This window comes from Panulirus ornatus, chromosome 6 (assembly GCF_036320965.1).
Source record: "Panulirus ornatus isolate Po-2019 chromosome 6, ASM3632096v1, whole genome shotgun sequence".
In the NCBI taxonomy this organism is placed as follows: Eukaryota; Metazoa; Arthropoda; class Malacostraca; order Decapoda; family Palinuridae; genus Panulirus; species Panulirus ornatus.
Genome location: NC_092229.1, coordinates 22,577,477 through 22,598,574, shown reverse-complemented (window position 1 = coordinate 22,598,574; position 21,098 = coordinate 22,577,477). Strand labels below are relative to the sequence as shown.

The 21,098-nt window shown below is 38.4% G+C and overlaps 1 protein-coding gene across 1 annotated transcript in view; it reads left to right on the top strand.

Moving 5' to 3' along the window:
• LOC139749126 (dnaJ homolog subfamily C member 17) overlaps nucleotides 1-11,766 on the top strand; it is a 94,433-nt gene extending 82,667 nt beyond the window's left edge. The window contains exon 7 of the mRNA XM_071662748.1: nucleotides 11,392-11,766. Within this exon, the coding sequence (XP_071518849.1) occupies nucleotides 11,392-11,625 (234 nt within the window). The 3' untranslated portion in view covers nucleotides 11,626-11,766. The remainder of the gene's footprint in view (nucleotides 1-11,391) is intronic.
• Nucleotides 11,767-21,098: the final 9,332 nt, after the last annotated feature.

Here is a 21,098-nt window from a genome sequence, read left to right as displayed (position 1 = left end):
TACTGATTCTACCACCTTTACTAGTATTTCTCTAAACATTTTAAACATTCACACATGACTGCATTCCTAGTTTCACTGCACTTCCGTCTAAGCTTTCTGTTGGTTTCCTTTCATACTCCTCCCTGTATTTTTCCTGGTTCATCTTCTCGCTTGCCAACACTTTTACCTATCCATTCTTCCTTACATCATATCTCCACTTTTCCCTGATCCTTATCCCCACAAGAACTCAAAATGTTCACAGTCTCCAAAGAATCCTCTCATGGCTCTAGCATCCAGCACAGCCTTTCTCATTCTTTCATCCACTGCCACAGTCAGTCAAACCCTTTTGCTCTTCTTTTCCATCATTCCTCATTTATGTATATCTGTGGATCCTTTTGTGCTGAAAAAAGGTGTTCACAAGGAATAAACCCCTTTCAGCACAGATATCTACAAGATAGCTTCCATTCTCTGTACTCCAGGCACTCTCCATTTGTCAACTATCTCATCATTTCCATCACTTCCCACTTTTGCAGACTTATAACCCAGTATGACCATGTTTCTCTCATTTTCAAAACTGTTTATACAGTCATTCAGATTCCTCCAGAAAAGCTTCATTTCATCCTTACCTCATACAGTCTTCATATTCATAGGTGCATACACACATACCCATGCATATTTCACAATCCCAATCTTTCCTTTCACCCATACTATTCTTGATCCATTCCATCCATGCTTTGTAACACACTCCCATACTCTTGGTAATAGCTGAACTGCACATCCCTCTTTTCCTCTTCCCTGATAATTTTCACTCATTTCCGTCCATACCACACTTCTTTCCATACCCTCCTACAACTTGCATTCATCATTTCCAGTTTCACTCCACACATCCTGCCGGAGGATATGGGTTTCCCCAGTCCCATGCACATCCATGCTACAGCTTTTAAACCTCTCCACAGTCTCCCTCCTGTTATTCTCCCCAGTCATCCCATTTACTTCAGCGTTCAGCGCCATCACCCTATAATCGCTCATTCCTTTCAACCCTTGGCATAACTGGTAGACTCCAGTGCCACTTCGTAGCCTCTTGTGCCTCACCCTTGACAGGTCACTGGCAGAGTGCAACAAGAGCACAGTGTTTCCAGAGGCAGCAAGGTTCGAAAATTGTCAAAACTAAAAGTTACTACACCTCAGGTGTTTGTCCAAATCTAAAACTATTGCCCTGATGTAATTGGGCAATGCCTCCCCCTTTAGTTCCACCCTTAATGGGTGTACTGATGAGGTCACCACAAGAAGGCAGGGTGAGACTTGGTTACTCCAGTGAAAGTAGAGTACCCCTTGAGGTGCTGAAACTCAGTACTTTTCCCAGTTTCAGGCTTCTTTACTTTCCACAGCAGCAGCAGCACCTACCTCATTGGTTACTATAGAGTTAGTTGCCACATATGCTCTTTTCATCTTTGACAAGGCTGATTCTTCATCGTTAACACAGAGCCATGGATGAACTGTCAAAGGGGTTATATGCAAGCCAGTGAGATATACAATTCCAGCTCTTCCAAGGAATCTGCATGAAGTCTTATGGCATCTTGATGGGTAAACCAATTGAGTTGGAAGGAATTAGTGATTCATGTTTTAATGATGATGAGCATCGTGTGTTTTGATGATGGCTTTGATATTTCTCATGAAGAATTATCAAACAAGCTGTTGAGATATTCATAAATACATTTTATGGCTCTTTAAGGTATATCCAGATACTTATGATATTCTTCTCTCATGATCAGATGCTAAAATATGGTGAATTCCCTTTTCTTGGCAGCCTTTTTGGATGATATTGAATAATTAAGAATAGCTGTAACTCTTTCTTATCATGATTTGATTTCCAGACCCTTAAAACCTTTCTTTAGGTGCCAAGAACACATTTCTAAGTGGAATACAAGCAAAAATGTGAATTACTTGATTTTTGCAGTGGCTATGTTAGATTTTGCCCATCTTCCAACATTTTTGCAAAAGTTACCCATACTCACCTTTGTAAGTATATTTAACGAATAGAAAATCAACCTTCCAACCCTCGTTCCTTACAATTGGTTACTGCTGATATTGGAAAGTCAACAAGATAATTTGTGTGCTGTCAGGGCAACAGCGGAATCGCAATCTAATATATATAAATGTATACGAATAATGGAGTGAATAGTTCTAAGTGAAGGTTGGTTTGCAACAGGGGTGTGTGATGTCTCCATGGCTGTTTAATTTGTTAATAGATGAGGTGGTGAGGAAGGTAAATGTGAGAGTCTTTGGGTGAGTATGTAGGAGATGAGGGGGTTTGGGAAGTGAGTCAGCTTTTTGTTTGCTGATGACACAGCACTGATGACAGATTTGAGCGTGAAACTGCAGAAGTTGATAACTGAGTGGAAGAGTGTGTGAATGGAGGAAGTTGAGAGTAAATGTAAATAAAAGCAAGGTTATTAGGTATAGGAGGGTTAAGCGTTAGGTTAGTTGGGGTGTGATTTTAGATGGAGAAAATTTGGAGGAAGTGAAGTGTTTTAGGTACTAGATATGGCATTGAATGAAAACATGGAATTCAATTTGAGTCATAGGGTGGGTGAGGGGGCAAAGGTTTTGGGATCACTGAAGAATGTGTGCAAAGAGAGGTAGCTGTCTGAGAGGACAAATATTGGTATGGTTGAAGATATAGGAGTTCCAACAATGTTCTTTGGTTGTAAGGCATGAACTACAGATGAGGATGTGCAGATGAGGGTGGAAGTGTTGGAAATGAAATGTTTGAGAACAATATGTGGTGTGAGGTAGTTTGATCTGGTTACTAATAAAAAGGGTGTGGTTGAAATAGCTGAAGAGGGTGTGTTGAAATGGTTTGGACATATGGAGAGAATGAGTGAGGAGTGGTGGATATATGGAGAGAATGAGTCAGGAGAGGTTGACGAAGATGATATATGTGTTAGAAGTGGAGGAACAAGGAAATGGAAGAATTAAGTGAAAAAGATTTTGAGTGATAGGGCCTGGTCATTCAGGAGTTTGAGAGGTGAACATGGGATACAGTGAATTAGAACAGTGTGGTATATGGGGGTTGACATTCTGTTAGTGGACCGCACTAGGATGTGCTATGGCCGGGTTGTGGATAGGGAGCTGTGGTTTCAGTGCATTGCACATAACAGCCAGAGAATGGATGTGAGCGATTGCAGCCGTTCTTCGTCTGTTCATAGCACTATCTTGCTTATGCAGGAAGTGGTGATCAAGCAAGAAAAAAAGAATAATGGAACATATGTTATTGGATATTATAACATAATTTCACAGAGAGATGTGTAAAGTTTTTGGAAATTATCGCAATTGCATACTGAGATGTGTATATATTAACCTGTAAGGAGGGAAACATCATGCAGATGATAGAGTTGCAGCCTGGAAATCCATCTGTTTGTAGCCCTCATACCTGTTCCCTTTGGAACTCCTTGAAGTGGATGGCCACGTCTGAAGAATCCCCATAATTGGGGAAATCCAGGTATCCTTCTTTGTCGTAAGTGCCTCATCCTCAACAGGCCACTAGCATAGAGCAACTCTAGTGCAGTGTTTCCAGAGATCCTAATATCCTACCAACTACTTCCACCTTATGTGTTTGCTAATGTATTTGCCAAATATCCCAACTTACCACTTATACATAGGCCCCTACTTAATGTTCCTACCCTCTAGTTCTACCTAATGTTTCTGCCTAATGCTCCTGTCTAATGTTCCTACTTAATACTTTTATATTCTGCTCTTACCCTGTAGCAGAAAGGTTGGGCTTTAGCATAATCATATGATAAACTCATCACATATGTAAGTAATGTTTTACTATATTTTTAAGTGTATCAGTTATTTCAGAAAAAAATACCTCTTTTGAATAGTAAGACAAGAATGCTAAAGGATTTTTTTAAGGAAGTGGGAAGGAGAATGCTAAAGCTAATGGGTTTGTATAGTGGAATTGATGCAATTGCAATGCTTGCTCTTGTTGCTGTGCAGTGAACTGCTTTACTTTTGAAAGCAAACAGTTGGGAAGTGTGTGCTCTGTGACTCATGGTTGTAGAGTTGCAAATACAGCCAGAAGTTGAAACATGAAAGCCACAACAGATTTGATGTTTTCAACACTGTTTGTATGAAAACTCTGGGACTTAGAATGGTGAATGTGAAGGCATTGTAAGGGTGTAAGGCATGAGTATGAGTAGGAAGAGAGGAGAGTGAATGGTTTTTAGTGAAGGTTGGTCTATGGCAGGGTTGTGTGAAGTCACCATGGTTGTTTAATTTATTTATGGATCGGGTGGTGAGTCTTGGAGAGAGGAGTAAGTATGTAGTCTGTTGGGGATGAGAGGGCCTGGGAAGTGAGTGAATTGTTGTTCACCAGTGATAAAGCAATGATGGTTGATTTGAGTGAGAAACTGCAGAAGTTGGTGACTGAGTTTGGAAGAGTGTGTGAAAGGAGAAAGTTGGGAGTGAAATTGATTAAAAGCAAAGTTATTTGGTTCAGCAGGGTTGAGGAACAAGTAAGTTGGGATGCAAGTTTAAATGGAGAAAATTTGTTAGAAGTGAAGTGTTTTAGATATCTGGGAGTGGACTTAGCAGCAAATGGAACCAAGGATGTGGAAGTAAGTCACAGGATGGGGGATTGGGCGTAGGTTCTGGGAGCAATGAAGAATGTATGGAAAGAAAGAATGTCACTTCAAAGGGCAAAAATGGGTATGTTTGAAGCAATAGTGGTTCCAACAATATTACAGGTTGTGAGGTAAGGGCTATAGATAGGGTTGTGCAGAGGGTAGATGTGTTGGAAATGATATGTTTGAGGACAATATGTGATATGAGGTGGTTTGATCAGGTAATTAATGAAGGGGTAAGAGAAATGTGTGGAAATTAAAAAGAGTGTGGTTGAGAGAGCAGAAGAGGATGTTTTGATACGGTTTGTGCATATGGAGAGAATAAGTGAGGAAAGCTTGACAAAGAGGATATGTGTGTCAGAAGTGGAGGGAACAAGGAGAATTGGGAAATCAAATGGAAGGATGGAGTGAGAAAGATTTTATGTGATTGGGGCCAGAACATGCAAGAGGGTGAAAGGCATGCTTGGGATAGAGTGAATGGAAATTATGTGGTATACTGGGATCAACATGCTGTCAAAGGACTGAACCAGGGCGTGTGAAATGTCCAGGGTAAACCATGGAAAGGTTTGTGGGGGCTGGATGTGTATAGGGAGCTGTGATTTCTGTGCATTGCACATGAATGTGAGTGGATGTGGATCACTTAATTGAAGTTTGCAAAGTGTGTTTCAGTGACAGCAAGGCTAGTAGTTAAGAATTAAAAAGACCAAAGTGCTCATGGATAATTTGCAATGCTCTTGCTTCAAATTTCATGGAAGACTTGAAAGATGATATTGGTGACAGAAAATTCAGTTTGAGTAATGATGTTGGCTTAGAGATGCTGGGAATTGCCATGACATATTACTCTAGTTGTATCTAGTTGAACTAAAAGAGTGTAATGCAGTGTCAATTTGTGAAGCAGTCAAAATGTCACTCCATAGAGATGGCTTAGAAATGCAAAACCTACTAGCACTAGAAACAGATAACCCCTCTTTAATAACTGGGATTAACAGTGGAGTGTTTGCAAGATTGAAAACAGATGTACCCTATCTGCAGCTAATTAGATGTGTGTGCCACTCATTTCAACTAGCTGTTTCACAAGCTGCATGTGAAACATTGCCATGAAAATTATAGTTTATGATCAAAGAGACATATAACTGGTTTTCCCAGTCATCTGTATGTCAGGTGAAATACAAACTGCTGTGTGAAACAATCAGTGATGGTTTACCACCCCTGAAATTAGTACAGTTGAGCCAGACTAGGTGGTTGTTTATCGAGTACACTGAGATGAGAATCCTGAGACAGTGCATTGAGCTTGAAACACATCAGAAGAACAGTGTTATGCAGCTGAGCAGTTGTACTCAGTGTTTGATGACAGACAAAATTGTGTAGTTCTCTTATTTCTCAAACCAATACTTGAAGAGGTACAAGCTGTTAACAAGAATTTTGAAGCAGAAATGCATGACTCAACAAAATTGCTGTGAGATCTAGTTTTATTGATTGATTCCTTAGGATCAAAGATATAAGTCCCGGGAAAGAAAATTATGCATTGCAAAGTGATTGAAGAACATTTGAATCTGGGGCCTTACATGGGATTTGAGTTTGAAAAGGGAGTTGTTGAGGGCAAACATTCCCCGACAGATGAAAGTCACGTATGAGAGACATGCATAAGGTTTGTCATTGATATGAAAAAACTACTTTGTCAATGCCTACTCGACAATATTCATGTGTTGCTAAAGTTTTCACTCAAATTTATTTTCTGTGGAAGAAATTGCATCAAGTTGTTTGGACAGAAATATGTAGCCCATTGAATTTCTGGTCTGAAGTAGCAAACTACAGAGATGCTGCAAGTGAAAATCCATACCTGACTCTATCTGAAATGGCTCTCTCTGCCACATTCCAATGCTGACACAGAGCATACATTCAGCAATATGAACTTGGTTAAATTGAAGTTGTGCAATAAAATTAAGCTCTCAAGACTTTAAGCAATTCTTGCCATAAAGTATGGATTAAAGAGATGTAACATCTGCCATGCAGACTATAAGATACCCACTGATATTCTAAGAAAAATTGGTACGGTGGAATCATACAACACTGGATCAAGCAAACACATCACAAGCTTCCAGCAGTAGGCCTCTTCATACACTTGATGACTATGAGGAACAAGACTAGGATGCAGTTATCATTGAGTAATTGGTAAGTGTGCTTATCACAAAGTAAGCATCATTATTTTTTCAGAGATTATGATAAAATCATTGATCTGTAATATTTGTTACACATTCAACTTAAAGTGTTTATATAACACAACAACAGCCAAATGAAAAAAAAGGAGTGGGGGGAGATGATACTGTCTAGTGACTTTTGATGAAGAATTTAGTGACAATCTAGCAACTTTTAGGGATGAGTCTAGCGACATTTGAAATTTTAAGTTGACAACTCTGCTCTCAGCTACTTCAAATGCCCTGGTTCAGGGAATGTATGTATGTATTTTTTCTTTTATTCATTTCCTCTTTCTTCTTTCCTCATGTCAAAAGTTCCTATCATAGGCAAAAGTCCTGACTGAGGTCAGACTCTCTTAAATAAGTATATAGAGCTAGAACCTCCCCTGATTTGTGAGCTTTACTCCATACTATGATGCATCAGTCCTTTTGTTTAAGCATAGCAACTTTTCAGAAGAGAAAATTGTGTGGCAGTTGAATAGGTATCCCAGTATTTCAGAGGCAGACAAGTATTTGTGTGATGTAGGGTTTACAGTACATTGTGAATTAGATGATAAAGTGAGCAATTTATGTTTTTTTTTGTTGAGGGGTGGAATTATAGATCCATTAAAGGGGATGTGAAGGCTGCAATGGGTTCTAGAGAGAAACATCAAGGGATTGGGTTTTCGAGGGATTAAAGTTTAACCAGGTTATGTCTGCCCCACTAGGAAATCCTGTCCAAATCTGAGTTTATAATGGTGATTGTGGCAATGAGATTTTGATTTAAGAAAGAGAAAATAAGACATTTATAAGATGTGGAGGAATGCTTTTATGAGCTGATGGAATATGAGTACAGATGTTTTTTGTTGAACATATACTGTTGTTGATGAATGAGAGGAAAAGTGTAGTAGACAAACAGAAGAACCTTCACATAGATCAGACCGTTAGTCCCGGTTATATTATTTATTATTTTATCAGTATTATTCTTAATCGCTGTCGCCCGTGTTAACGAGGTAGTACAAGGAAACAGACTTGTTGCCTTCATCCATTCCTATCCCCACCCCACCACTCATGAAATAGCATCCCCCTCCTCCTTCCAGTGAGGTAGCGCCAAGAAAAGAAAAAAGAGGCCACCGAAACCACAGCTCCCTTTCCACATCCAGGCCCCACCAACCTTTCCATGGTTTACCCCAGATGCTTCACATACCCTGGTTCAATCCATTGACAGCATGTTGACACTAGTATACCACATCGTTCCAGTTCACTCTATTCCTTGCACACCTTTCACCCTCCTCTATGTTCAGGCCTTGATTGCTCAAAATCTTTTTCACTCCATCCTTCCACCTTCAGGTTGGTCTCCCGCTTCTCCTTCTTCCCTCCACCTCTGATACATATATCCTCTTTGTCAATCTTTCCTCACTCATTCTCTCCATGTGTCTAAACCATTTCAACACACCTTCTTCTGCTCTCTCAACCACACTGTTTTTATTACCACACATCTCTCTTACCCTTTCATTACTTACTTGATCACACCACCTCACACCACATTGTCCTCAAACATTTCATTTCCAACACATCCACCCTCCTCCACACAACCCTATCTATAGCTCATGTCTTGCAACCATATAACATTGTTGGAACCATTATTCTTTCAAACATACCTATTTTTGCTCTCTGAGATAATGTTGTCGCCTTGCACATTCTTCAACGCTCCCAGAACCTTTGCTCCCTCCTCCATCCTGTGACTCACTTCTGCTTCTATAGTTCAATCTGCTGCTAAGTCCACTCCCAGATATCTAAAACACTTTACTTCCTCCATTTTTCTCCATTGAAACTTACCTCCCAATTAACTTGTCCCTCAACCCTACTGGATGTAATAACCTTACTCATATTCACATTTACTGTCAACTTTCTTCTTTCACACACTTTACCAAACTCAGTCACCAGCTTCTGCAGTTTCTCACCAGAATCAGCCACCAGCACTGTATCATCGGCAAACAACAACTAACTCACTTTCCAAACCCTCTCATCCACAACAGACTGCATACTTGCCCCTGTCTCCAAAACTCTTGCATTCACCTTGCTAACCACCCCATCCATAAACAAATTAAACTACCATGGAGACCATGCATCCCTGCTGCAAACCAACATTCACTGAGAACCAATCACTTTCCTCTTTTCCTGCTTATATACATACCTTACATCTTTGGTAAAAACTTTTCACTGCTTCTAGCAACTTACCTCCCACATCATATACTCTTAAAACCTTCAGCAAAGCATCTCTATCCACCCCATCATATGCCTTCTCCAGATCCATAAATGCTACATACAAATCCATCTGTTTTTCTAAGTATTTCTCGCATACATTCTTCAATGCAAGCACCTGGTCCACACATCCTCTACCACTTCTGAAACCACTCTGCTCGTCCCCCAATCTGATGCTCTGTACATGCCTTTACCCTTTCAGTCAATACCCTCCCTTATCATTTCCCAGGAATACTCAACAAACTTATGCCTCTGTAATTTGAACACCCACCTTTCTCCCCTTTGCCTTTGTATAGTGGCACTATGCATGCATTCTGCCAATCCTCAGGCACTTCACCATGATCCATACATACATACCAAGCAATCAACAACACATTCACCCCTTTTTTTAATGAAATCCACTGCATTACCATCCAAGCCAGCTGCCTAGCTGGCTTTCATCTGCAAAGCTTTAACTACCTCTTCTATGTTTACCAAAGCATTCTCCCTGACCCTCTCACTTTGCACACCACCCCGACCAAAACACCCTGTATCTGCCACTCTGTCATCAAACACATTCAACAAACCCTCCAAATAGTCACTCCATCTCCTTCTCACTTCATCACTACTTGTTATGACCTCCCCTTTGCCCCCTTCACTTATGTTCCCTTTTGTTCTCTTGTCTTACGCACTTTATTTACCTCCTTCCAAAATATCTTTTTATTCTCCCTAAAATTTGATGATATTCTCACTCCAACTCTCATTTGCCCTCTTTTTCACCTCTTACATCTTTCTTTGGACCTCCTACCATTTTTTTTTATATATCTCGTAGTCATTTGCACTACTTCCCTGCAAAAATCATCCAAACGCCTCTCTCTTCTCTTTCACTAACAGTCTTACTTTTTCGTCCCACCACTCTACCCTTTCTAATCTGTCCACCTCCCTCCTTTCTCATGCCACATGCATCTTTTGTGCAAGCCATCACTGTTTCCCTGAGTACATCCCAGTATTGAATGATATTTCAGAGGCCCTCATTGTTAACAATACCCTCATTAGGAAGGAACAAAGGCTGTTCATGTCCCTTCCGGCAGTAATTTTCCCTTTGAGAAATTTCTAGCTTTCTAGCTTATCCTGATATGTTCAAAGGCTATAAGGACATAAAATCTCTCCTTAAAACAAGAAATAAGTTGAAGTTCACATTTTTAAGACTATTTTTGTGAAGGAGAATGCTTAATCTGTCTTTTACTTTCTCCAGAGTGACTTCATAAAGAGAGGAAATATAGAATCCCCATTATTTAGGTTGAAAAAACATCTCCCCAGGCCATGCCTAGGCAGATGGAACCAGACGTGAATTCCAGTGGTTACTAGATATTTTTTGCTAATTTTTATGCTTGTTTGTTGATTACAAGATATAATACCTTGTGAATGTGTATTTTAGATGCACAGGAAGATTACGTATTCTGAATTTTCAAATGGTACTTTTCTTTTGCAGATATGATAAGTATTAAAAATGTTAGATAATGTATTGAAGCAAGGTTTGTAACTTTACTTGAAAATGCATGTAACTTAGGTTTACATTTGATCTTGGGATGCACAAAAAGGAATAATGAAAACATTACAAGTCATTTGAATTTCTGAGACAAGTAGGATATTTGGAGATCCACTATCCAGATGGTATCCAGAACTAAATTTAAATGATTAATTTCCCTAAAACCAGGCATAGTCAGGTGATAGTAAAAGTAGCACATTTAAAGATACTGAGAATATATGTGAGATTCTTTGCTGTTTTGATGTCTTTATAATGATACTACCATTAGTACCTGATGAGCAGACCTGTTTTAGAGATTCAAGTTCAGATCTGCATGCCATCTAGACAAATGTATGTGTAGGATGAATGTATAGCTACAGTGCATTAACTTTAACCCCAATTTAGAAAGACTTAGGGACAAGACACTTGTATAAATGTTACATGCAACTTCATGTTTTTATGTGGCTAAAGAGCACCATGCATTTCTGTTTATCTGTCATAATTTTTATCATGTGCATGTTGCTTTGAAAACTATAGATCTTTCTCTCTGTTTTATTTTTGTTATCCAAATACTGAAATGGGTGAAAATTTTCTGGATGAGAAGAATAAAGTTTTCCTCTTTAGATTTCAATAATGTGGTAGTAAAAAATCTTTAAATAGCAAAAGGAAGAATTATTGCAATAGTTTTGCATGTGTGAGACTTAATTCCTAGATTTGTAAGTGATGCTTTAAATGTTGAATTTTCCCCATGGAAACTTTCCTTTTAATTAGTATATAGTTTAGGATTTTCATTAATTGCTGCAAATAGTGTACCACATTTATGTTTATATTTTTCATGTAGGATATGGCAGTACAGTTTGAAAAAGGTCAAGTTGGGAAACCAGTAGAAGTGTCACATGTAGTTGAAGAACCTCCCAAGAAGTCTAAGCCTAAAAGAAAACCAGAAAAGCAGAGTGAAGAGAGGACTAAGTCAAATTTTGATTATGAATCAATAGCAGCTATGAACCAGCGGAGACAAGAGGAACGTAGAAAATTGATTGAAGAAATCATGAAAGAGGAAGGGATGATGAAATGAAAATATTTGGCATTATTCATCTAATCATGCATTAGTAAGCTTTTGTCCTGTGGGTCAAAAAGTACCTACAGTGTGAGGTAAAGTCATATACAGTACTAAACAAATTTATTCAAATATAACTTTTCATAGTTTACTTTTGAATTGTCCTTTTATTATCCTTATTTTCATGTTATTTATTTCAGCATTGAAAGGAAAGGCATTCCTGTGGAAAAAGCTCCTGTTTGGTAGTCCTCATTCCTGGTAAGTTAGCAAGCCAACATTTTATATGTGCACTTGCAGCAGGGAACAGTTGTGTGAGAATAAACCCTTGTAATATTAAAGCATTGTGTATGGATGGAAATTAATTTAGAAAGGTAGGAATATAAAAAGTATTTTAGAAGTACAGATTATTTATAGGTAGCAAATGAAGGTAAAAACATGTTTGCACATGGGAAGAGTAAAGGCAATGTATGATTTTGTGATACCGAGGGATAAAAAATGAAATGGCACAGCATGTAGCAGCTTTTAGTGGGTTATTACAATGCTTGAAAAGGATTTCTATATTTTGATAAGATTGTTTAGAAAGGAAACTACCTAGAATGAAAGACTTATTTGTACATTTAGATTTGTGGAGCCGTAAGCAAGTAAAAGTAAATTAATGGTGTTTGAAAGGAAACAGAGTGAAAGCACAGTAAACCCTCGATTTGATGGACTAATAGGGGGAGGGGGTGTCTGTTAATGCTGAAAGTCCATTAAATCGAATGTAACCTTTAGGCCATTTTTTTGATACAATGTACAGTTCACATGCTTTCTTTTAACTCCTCTATCACTTGATTTCATTTTGAATTGTAAGAATTGCAATATTATTTAATAAATAAGTTACAATTCTCTGTATACAACCTAACTGCACAATAGCTTGAGGCAAATTGAGACAGTGAGGCAAAGTGAGTATACCCCATGCTGCCAAAAACAAGTGTGATATGAAATGCACATGGTGTAGCATTTGAGATATTTCAATGTTTTTTTATTCTATAAATTGTTATTGATGTATTATTATTTGCCTGGTCCATTAAATCTGAAATCTGTTATATTGGGGTCCATCAAAGCAAGGGTTTACTTTATAGATTTTGCAGAACCCTATAGAGTGAAAGAAGAAAGTGTACTGAATTGTTATAGATACTGGGGAAGAAAGATTGGAAGAGGTGAAAGAATTTAAGTATTTAGGAGCTATCTTAAGTTTGCTGATATGGAAGGAGAGAGAATGTTGAGGGCAGTGCAGGGTAGAAGAGTCATTAAGTCCCTTAATAGAAAAATGAAGGGTTGAGGTGTAAGTATATTAGTGAAGAAAGGATGAAGAAACTTCTGACTGTGACCTATGGAATGAGTCATAGAGGTTAAGAATCCAGGTTGTGGAAATGAACTATTTGAGAGGAGCATGTGGTATGACTAGATGTAATGAAGAAAGAAATGAGTTAATGTATGAGAGATGTAGTAGAGCAGGGAATGCAAAGGGAATGAATTGAAGAGTCAAAGTGTCACTGAAACATAATACTTTGAGGTGGTTTAGGCTCGTGGAAAAAAATGCAAGATTTGAAGTTTACAAGGAGAGTTTATGATAGTATAATTATGGGGTTGGCATGAGATGAACACCACCTGTGAATTGGGGAAATAGAGAGGGAGAATACTGGAGGGAGAGAAATTGTGGAAGAATGCATGAAATGGTGTATGTGAGGGAGACATGTAGGGACAGGGATAAGTGGAGACTCTTTTGCCATGGCCAACCCCTTGATGGGATTTTCCAAAGGGAATGAGCATCAGAGATATAGATAAATAGATAGATAGTTGAACCTTGAGCAGATAGTGCTGAATTCTGAATATAGTACAATGTACTCTGTAAAGGTTAACATAATGTTTTACAGATTCAAATTGAAAAGCTGTTTACAGCCAGGGCCATCTTGGGCAAAGAAAAAAAGTAGGAGAAATTAAGAAATGAATAAATAAAGCTCCTCAGGTGTATGTAGACCTGACTTTCAAAGAGAGACTGGTTATAGGAAGAGGGAAAAATGAAAGAAGGAAGTGAATTCCGCAGTTTTGCTGTTTGAGGAAAGAAGTTGTCTTAAGAGTCAATCATAAGGTGGTTGATTCCACACAAAATCTATGGGAAATAGCAGCCAGACACATGCCAATGGTGCAAGGCTTTGTAGCAGGGACACACAGTTAGCTCATAAGAGCAGTGACCAAAATAATATCTGTGGAACAGACATTAGAAAGAAATGGAGGTTGAAGAAAAGTGATGCTTGGAGAATTAATGAGATGGAAGGTTTTCGATTCTTCTCTGGCGTATAGATAGCTGGAGGAAGAACCAATTGGGAAATGTGAGTTAAAAATGGGGCGAATAAAACCCCTGTAGGTATGAAATAGCTGCTCATTGAAAAAATCATTAGGCATCCATACAATACCCCCAGCTGTTGGGAAGCAGACTTTGTGATGATTATGTGAGTTTCTAGGATAGAGTGAAGGATATGATTATTATCAACATGCTTACATTAACAAGGGTTGTTTTGAAATTGTATAGAGGGAAGGAGTGATGGTTAGAGCTAGATATTATTAGATATTGTGCTTTGGCACTTTTGAAATAAGTAGCTTGCTGCCTCATGAGTCCAAGATGATGTGCACCTCTGAATTAAGAGAGGAGTTATGTTTAGTGCTAGAAAGAGAATAAGCATTAAAGTAATGAGGGGAGGAAAAGTGAGATAGAAATTGCAAAGGGGAATCATCAGGATAAGAATGAATATGAAGAAAGAAGACAGTAGTAAATAAGTCATAACCATGAAGGACACCACTGTTGATAGAGTAAGATGGGAATAGGGCTCCATCTGTGACTGCTGCAATAGATCGGCTTGGAGGGAAGTTGTGCAATAGGGAACAGAGAAACAGAGGAGCCAAAGGAAGGAAGTTTAGAAAGCAAATGCTCATGACACAACTTTTCACGTTTTGGAGATGTTTAGGGTCACAATAAAAGATTCACCAAAATACCTGAGAAAGGAAGACGTGAGCTGGATTACAAATGAGAGAAGATGAGTAGTAGACCTTGCACTATGAATGCCATATTGATGATAAGAAATAAGTGAGTGTAATTCTAAGTCTCTGAGAAAGTGAAAGTTAAGGAAATTTTTAAGGACATTAAAGATAGCAGTAATGATAGGAATTGGTTGATATTTTGAGGATTTATAATTGTCTCCTTCCATAGTGATGGGCAGCATAAAATCATATTTCTAAGAAAAAGGAAAATTTAGGGTTTTTAAACATGAAATAGCTTAAAAAGGATCAGAGCTAGCTTAGGCACATACACCCTAAGGACTTCAGTAGGTATGCTATTTGGGCCATACACTTTGCCTTCTTAAAATGGCAGAATGCTCAGAAGGCCTTTCATGAGGAAAATATATGAGAGGACTTAGGTTTAATGGACAGGGATGGGGAAGGAGGACTAGAAGCAATCATCCAAAATAGAATTTGAGGAGAATAATGTCTCAAAAAGAGTGCCTTTATCAGTTGGAGAGGTAGCTGTAGAGTGACTAGGTTGTAAGGAAGGAGGAAAGGTTGAATTACAGAAGTGAATGAGATGCTCTTGCTAATGGACCAGAAAGCTTTATCAGTTGGAAAAGAAAGCAAATCAGTACACTTTCTTTTTATGAAGGTGTGGTTGATTTTCTAAAAACAGCTCTGCAATTAATCCAAGCATAAATGCAAGCAGAGTGGTATTCAGGGGAAAAGAACTAACTCATGGCCCAATACAATCTGTCCCTGATGCAACAAGCTTCAAAGCAGGAGTGATCAAATGATTATGGAGGGATAATTATCTGGTATAAGAAGGGGCTTAGGATTCCAACCCAGCTAATTTAGTCTTTGTAAGATGGTCAGCCCAACAGGAGGTATTCTGGCCAGCACAGCAGAAAAGAAGCTGCACGGGATGACCACTGAGCTCTCCTTAAGTGCCAAATTTGGTATATCAAGGGGAAGGGGATATAGAGTGAGTGTGCGCAGGTGGAAGTGATAAACATAAGACTGGGGTCACAAGATCCTAAGAAGAAAGAAATAGTGCATGAATAGTGGGAGGGTTGATAGGTAAAACAAATGTTGAGTATGTTGAAAGAGTGGCGATGATGGTCACCTATTTGTTCTGTATGGGAGGGTTTTATGCTCATGGGTCACATCTCTCTAACATTTTCTACATCATAAATCCTTTAAAACGTTTGTATGCTGTCCACACTGACCACTACCTTGTTCAGTTTTTCTGAAGTACTTCTTTAAATCCGTTTTAAGGTTTCTTCCTTAATTGCATGGTATGTCCTCAGATTGTTCTTTCCCTATGTCTTTCAAAGATCTGTTTTACTGTCTGCATCATTATTCTTGTTTATAAGCTTAAAGACTGTGATCAGGTCGCCCTTTACTCTTCTCCCTTCCAAGTTGGGCAAATTTAAGGCTTCTAGCCTTTCCCCGGAACTTTGAAGTGAAACATATGCATACAAACTATATCTATTACTGCTTGTGAAATCAAACTAATATGGCATTAGATTTCTGGTTATCCTGAACTTATCAAAGCTTTTGATGATTTTGAATACCTCTTATCAAATCACTTCCTAAACCTTTCTGTTCTAAATAAGTTTAAGTTGTTCGATAAGTTCTCATAAGATCTGTTTTTCAATCCAGGAATCATCTTTGTATCTTACCACTATTCTGTTTTCATTCTTTCTAAACACAGTCTTCAAGGTGTGGATCCACAGGTGAATTGTTTCAGAGAGTGAGGATTATTTTCAAAAACTCAAATTCAGAATGCCATTTCTATGACTCCTTGAATTTTTTTTGCCATTTTAAGTACTTCTATGTGATGCTTAATCAGCTTTAGGTCATCTGAGATTATTACACCTAAATCTATTAACTTGGGTACCTTTTTGAAGTAATACAGTATTCATACCATAGCTTGTTTTCTTGATTTTACTACTGGTATGTAAAACTTTGCATTAATCGATACTGGAATTCAGTTGCCACCTATGAGCTCAGTCCACCAAATTGTCCATGTTGTGCTACAGTTGGCCTGTGAACCCAGTCCACCAGGTTATCTATGTCATGCTACAGCTGTAGACATACTGTTGTAATTTTATTTCACAGCTTAGTATCATCTGCAAATTTTAATATCTTACAGTGTAACCCATTAATAATGTCAGTGATATATATTAGAAATAGAATCATTCCCAAAACTGGTCCTGTGGCAGATCACTTGTAGGATCTAAGTGCTGATTCTCACTGTTAATTACTACTCTTCATTTACAACCACTGAATTACAACCATGTGACTTGCTAATAGTCTTTGATGTGGAATTTTACTGAAAACTTTTTAAAAATCTAACTAGATAACATCAGCCACATTGCTTTCCTCATGGATGTTGATTATATCATAAAAGAAATCAAATAGATTTCTCAGACATAAATGATTTTGTCTAAAACAATGCCGAGAATGTTTTAGTGATGATCTTAATTAATTACGATCTTGTCTTGAATAATCATTTCCACACATGTTGACCAGCAGTGGATGTGAAGTTAAATGGGTGATGATTTTCCAACAGGGACCTGTTACCTTTTTGAATAACTGTGATATACCGGCAATTTTCCAATCCTCTGGAACGTACCTTTTAGTATGTAACTAACTCAAAAGAGTTTCCTAGGGCTTAACTGTTTTTTGTTTTTTTAAGGCTTCAGTCATGGACAAGACTCCACATCAAGGCTGGGCTTTCAATAAGATGTAAAGGGGTTAATGAAAAGAAAGAAGAGACAACGAAAAGTATGTATGAATTTTGGAGGAGGTTAAAAACATGTTTTGTAAAATGTGCCAGGTTATAGTTATTGGGAAAGACATAAGAGGATGGAAAGCTTCAAAACTTCAAGGTATAAGAAAAGAAGCAGTTATCAAAATGGCCAACCCTTGAGTTGTCAAAGGCCACATAGTAAATAGGTGACACAGCAGCTGCCGAGTATTGCTTGATCTAGCTAATGGTGGGAGAACACAAAGGGTCACCTCTTAGGAGCAAAATCTATGGTGATTCCTATTGAAGAGGGAAAATGAGCCAATATTGCAGTGCAGGGGAAGTGGATCAAGTTTTGAGGTTAGCCTGCAAGTTGCATTGCTTTCATCTCAACTGTCAAATAAGGATGCAGAGCTAAAACCACTCCAGATGTGAGAGCAGTACTTCATACAAGGATGGATCAATCCATTGTATAAACAGAGCAACTGCTCTGGAGAAGAGAAATTTCATCATCTATGTAGAACTCTTTGTTTCTTAGAGGCAGACTAAGCCATTTCCGCAATGCAAGGCTTATGAGATTGTGTGGACCTGGCAGTAATACCAAGTATGTTCATTTAGTCAAGAGAGGGAATTATTGATATGTCCTATCCAAATCTGAGTTTATTAAGGAAGCTGTGTCCAGACAAGATGCATATTGAATGAGACAAAAAGGATCAGATTTGAAGGATGTGGAGGAATGCAGCATTGAGTCATCAGCAGATGAGTGCATCTGGTTATTTTTGGAAGAAAGGAAATCATTGATAATGAGAAAAAGTGTGGGAGACAGGACAAAACCTTGAGGGGCACTGCTGCTGATGGAGAAAGGGGAAGAGGTTGATCCATCTACAGCCTTGAAGACAGATCAGCCAGAGAGGAAGCTAGATATAAGGGAGCAAAGTAATAGAGGGAAGCCAAAAGAAGGAAGCTTTGAGATGAGACATGACAAAAGCTTTGGATATATCATGGGCAACTATATAGGATTCCCAAAATCTCTCAGGGATGATGACCAGGTATTAGGAAGAAAGGAAAGGATATCACCGATTGATCTCACTCTACAGAAGCCATATCATTGATCAGAGAAAAGCCTTTGAGATTCAATATGTCTCAGGATATAGGAATTGAGGAGGAATTCAAAGGAAATGGTATAAGTTAAAGTAACAGAACAATAGTTAGAGGGGATAGAACGCTCACTTCTTTGGGAAGGAATGCTTCAAAGTTTTTTCTTTTTGGAGGCGCCATTTATGAACAAAAGCCTACATTAAGGTCAGGCCTTAATTGAGATATAGAAAGGTTAATGAAAGGAAAAAAAGAAGAGACAAGGTAAAGTATATATGAAATCTGGAAGATGTGAAAAACCTGTCTTATTAAGATGTGCTGTCACAGTTAGTGGGAAAGACATGAGATGGTAGAGAGTTCCAAAGCTCCAAGGTGTTGGAAAACATGAAGGAAGAGTTCTGGTTTTTAAACAGAAACAGAACAGACAAGCAAGCACAGATGCAAGTTCAGAAGCATACTCACAGTACATGGGGATGGATGCCATCATGTCCATAAGTCTTGCTCGTGTCCAAAAGGGAAAAGTGCGTTTTGGACAGTTCAAAGAGATTACTGGGAGGGGGATAGGATTAGTAAGCTGGGCATCAGGGGTGAAGGAATGTTAGAGGAGAAATGAGTCCCAAAGACAGTTGCTTTTTCAGGGGAGAGACAGCTATAGTACCGTCAGAACAGGAAAGTGAAGGAAAGGTAGAGCGACAGAAGATGTTAGTGATGCCTTTAACTTGAGACCTAAGAGATCTATCAATGGATGAAGAGATTTTTACACTTTCTTTGAATAAAGGAATGTTCCACTTTACAGATAACGTACTTGCAATATTTACAGGCAGTGATAAATGCTGAAAGAGAGTCGGAAGAAGGAGAGTTTTTCAAGCCCAATATTCCTGATCCCTTGCGTGAATGGCCTTGGAACAGGAATGGTTGAACCAGGTAATGGAAGAAGTGGTAGTCATGAAGAAGGAGGAAATGTGTGCTTCCATTCCTATGTGTTTAGTGGATACAGAAGCATCACCATGTGAGAGACAGTATCAATTAAGGTCTTTGCCACAGTTTCACTGTCTTAATCCTGTCAGAGTCAGTTTTCTGTAATTGATGGACCATTTGTATGTACACTGACTCTCTTGCATCTAACATAACTATAGATTCTAAAGGTATTCTCTTGCTTTTTCAGCAATATACGTGTCATACTGATGTGTACTTTGAAGCAAAAGTTTTTCAGTTTTTCAGTGCAAATTTACGTAATGTTTTCTATCATTATCGTTATTGTTCTTTTTTGAGTTTCTTATGTGCTGTTTTCTCAGAAAACAGGCCATTTTTTTTTGTTTCTCTGTAACATTATTTTGGCTTAGCTCTGGAAAATGATCATCTGTATACTGGCATGTAGTTTCCCTCTGCTACTTTGAATTTCTTATTGAAGCTTTTGTAAGTGTCATCCATAGTTTTCACTGATGATGTCATCCTTGTTTAGCTTGTCAAGAGGAATGTGATCATTAACCCTTTCACTTTTTTATAGTAACTGACACAGCATGGACAACTGACTGCCATAAATATGTCCATTTCATCTATCTATGTATCTGTCCATATTCCAGTTGGAACTCTCTCAAATGGGTGACCACAGCAATAGTCTCCATAATTAGTGAACTCCAGTACTGCTTCTTAGTTTTTAATGCCTCACCCTCAACAGGCCACTGGCAGAGGGCAACTCTAACACAGTGTTTGCTAAGGCTCTTAAGTAATGTTCCTACTGACTATATCTTTCCAACTACTTCTACATAAAATTTCTGCTTCATGCTCCTGCCTAAATGTTCCAAACTACTACTTCTATCTACTGCTTCTACCATTTTGCCAAAAATGGTAGGAGAAGAAAGAAAGGGAAGCTAACAACAGCCTTCAAGTTTTTAGATTGGCTGGATGATATTGACTGTGAACATATCTTCAAGAGATGAAGCACCAGAGTAACCAGTGGCCAAAGAAAAAGCTAGGTAAATTGTGTTTTAATTCAAAGGAGGTTAAAAAGAATTGGTTTAGTGTTACAATAGTTGATGGCTGGAATAAACTAACCAATGAGGCCATGAATGTTGCTAGTTTACAAAGGTTTAAAGACTACTTGATGTCATAGAAAGTTCAGGTGTGGTTGTACAAGTGTATTACTCTCTAGCTATACTGTACAAATAAGTAATAACACTTAATGATGGTCCCACTTGGTGGATATGGCCAACTTCCTGAGCACCCATAATGATAGAGGAGAATTTTTGGGACAGAAATTAAATAAATCTATAGGTAAATACCCGAGCCCAAGTCAGGTATCCATCTGTCAACCATTGATGAAGGGCAAATGGAAAGGATGGGGGTGGTTGTAGGCAATTGCTGTACCTAGGATATGAACCTGGGTGGACCTGTATATGATTCATGGTCAGCATGGGCACACCATAGAAGCCCAAAATCTATCCATTATACTTTGTGTGCTGGACATTTTCAAGTAATATGTTCCATAATTTTGTTTTTTTAGGATTAACTAGAGAATAACTGGTTGAATGAAACTATGCAGCTCAACTTGCTAAAATATTACTTGTGCTGGTCACCCTTAAGTTGTGCTGCTTCTTTG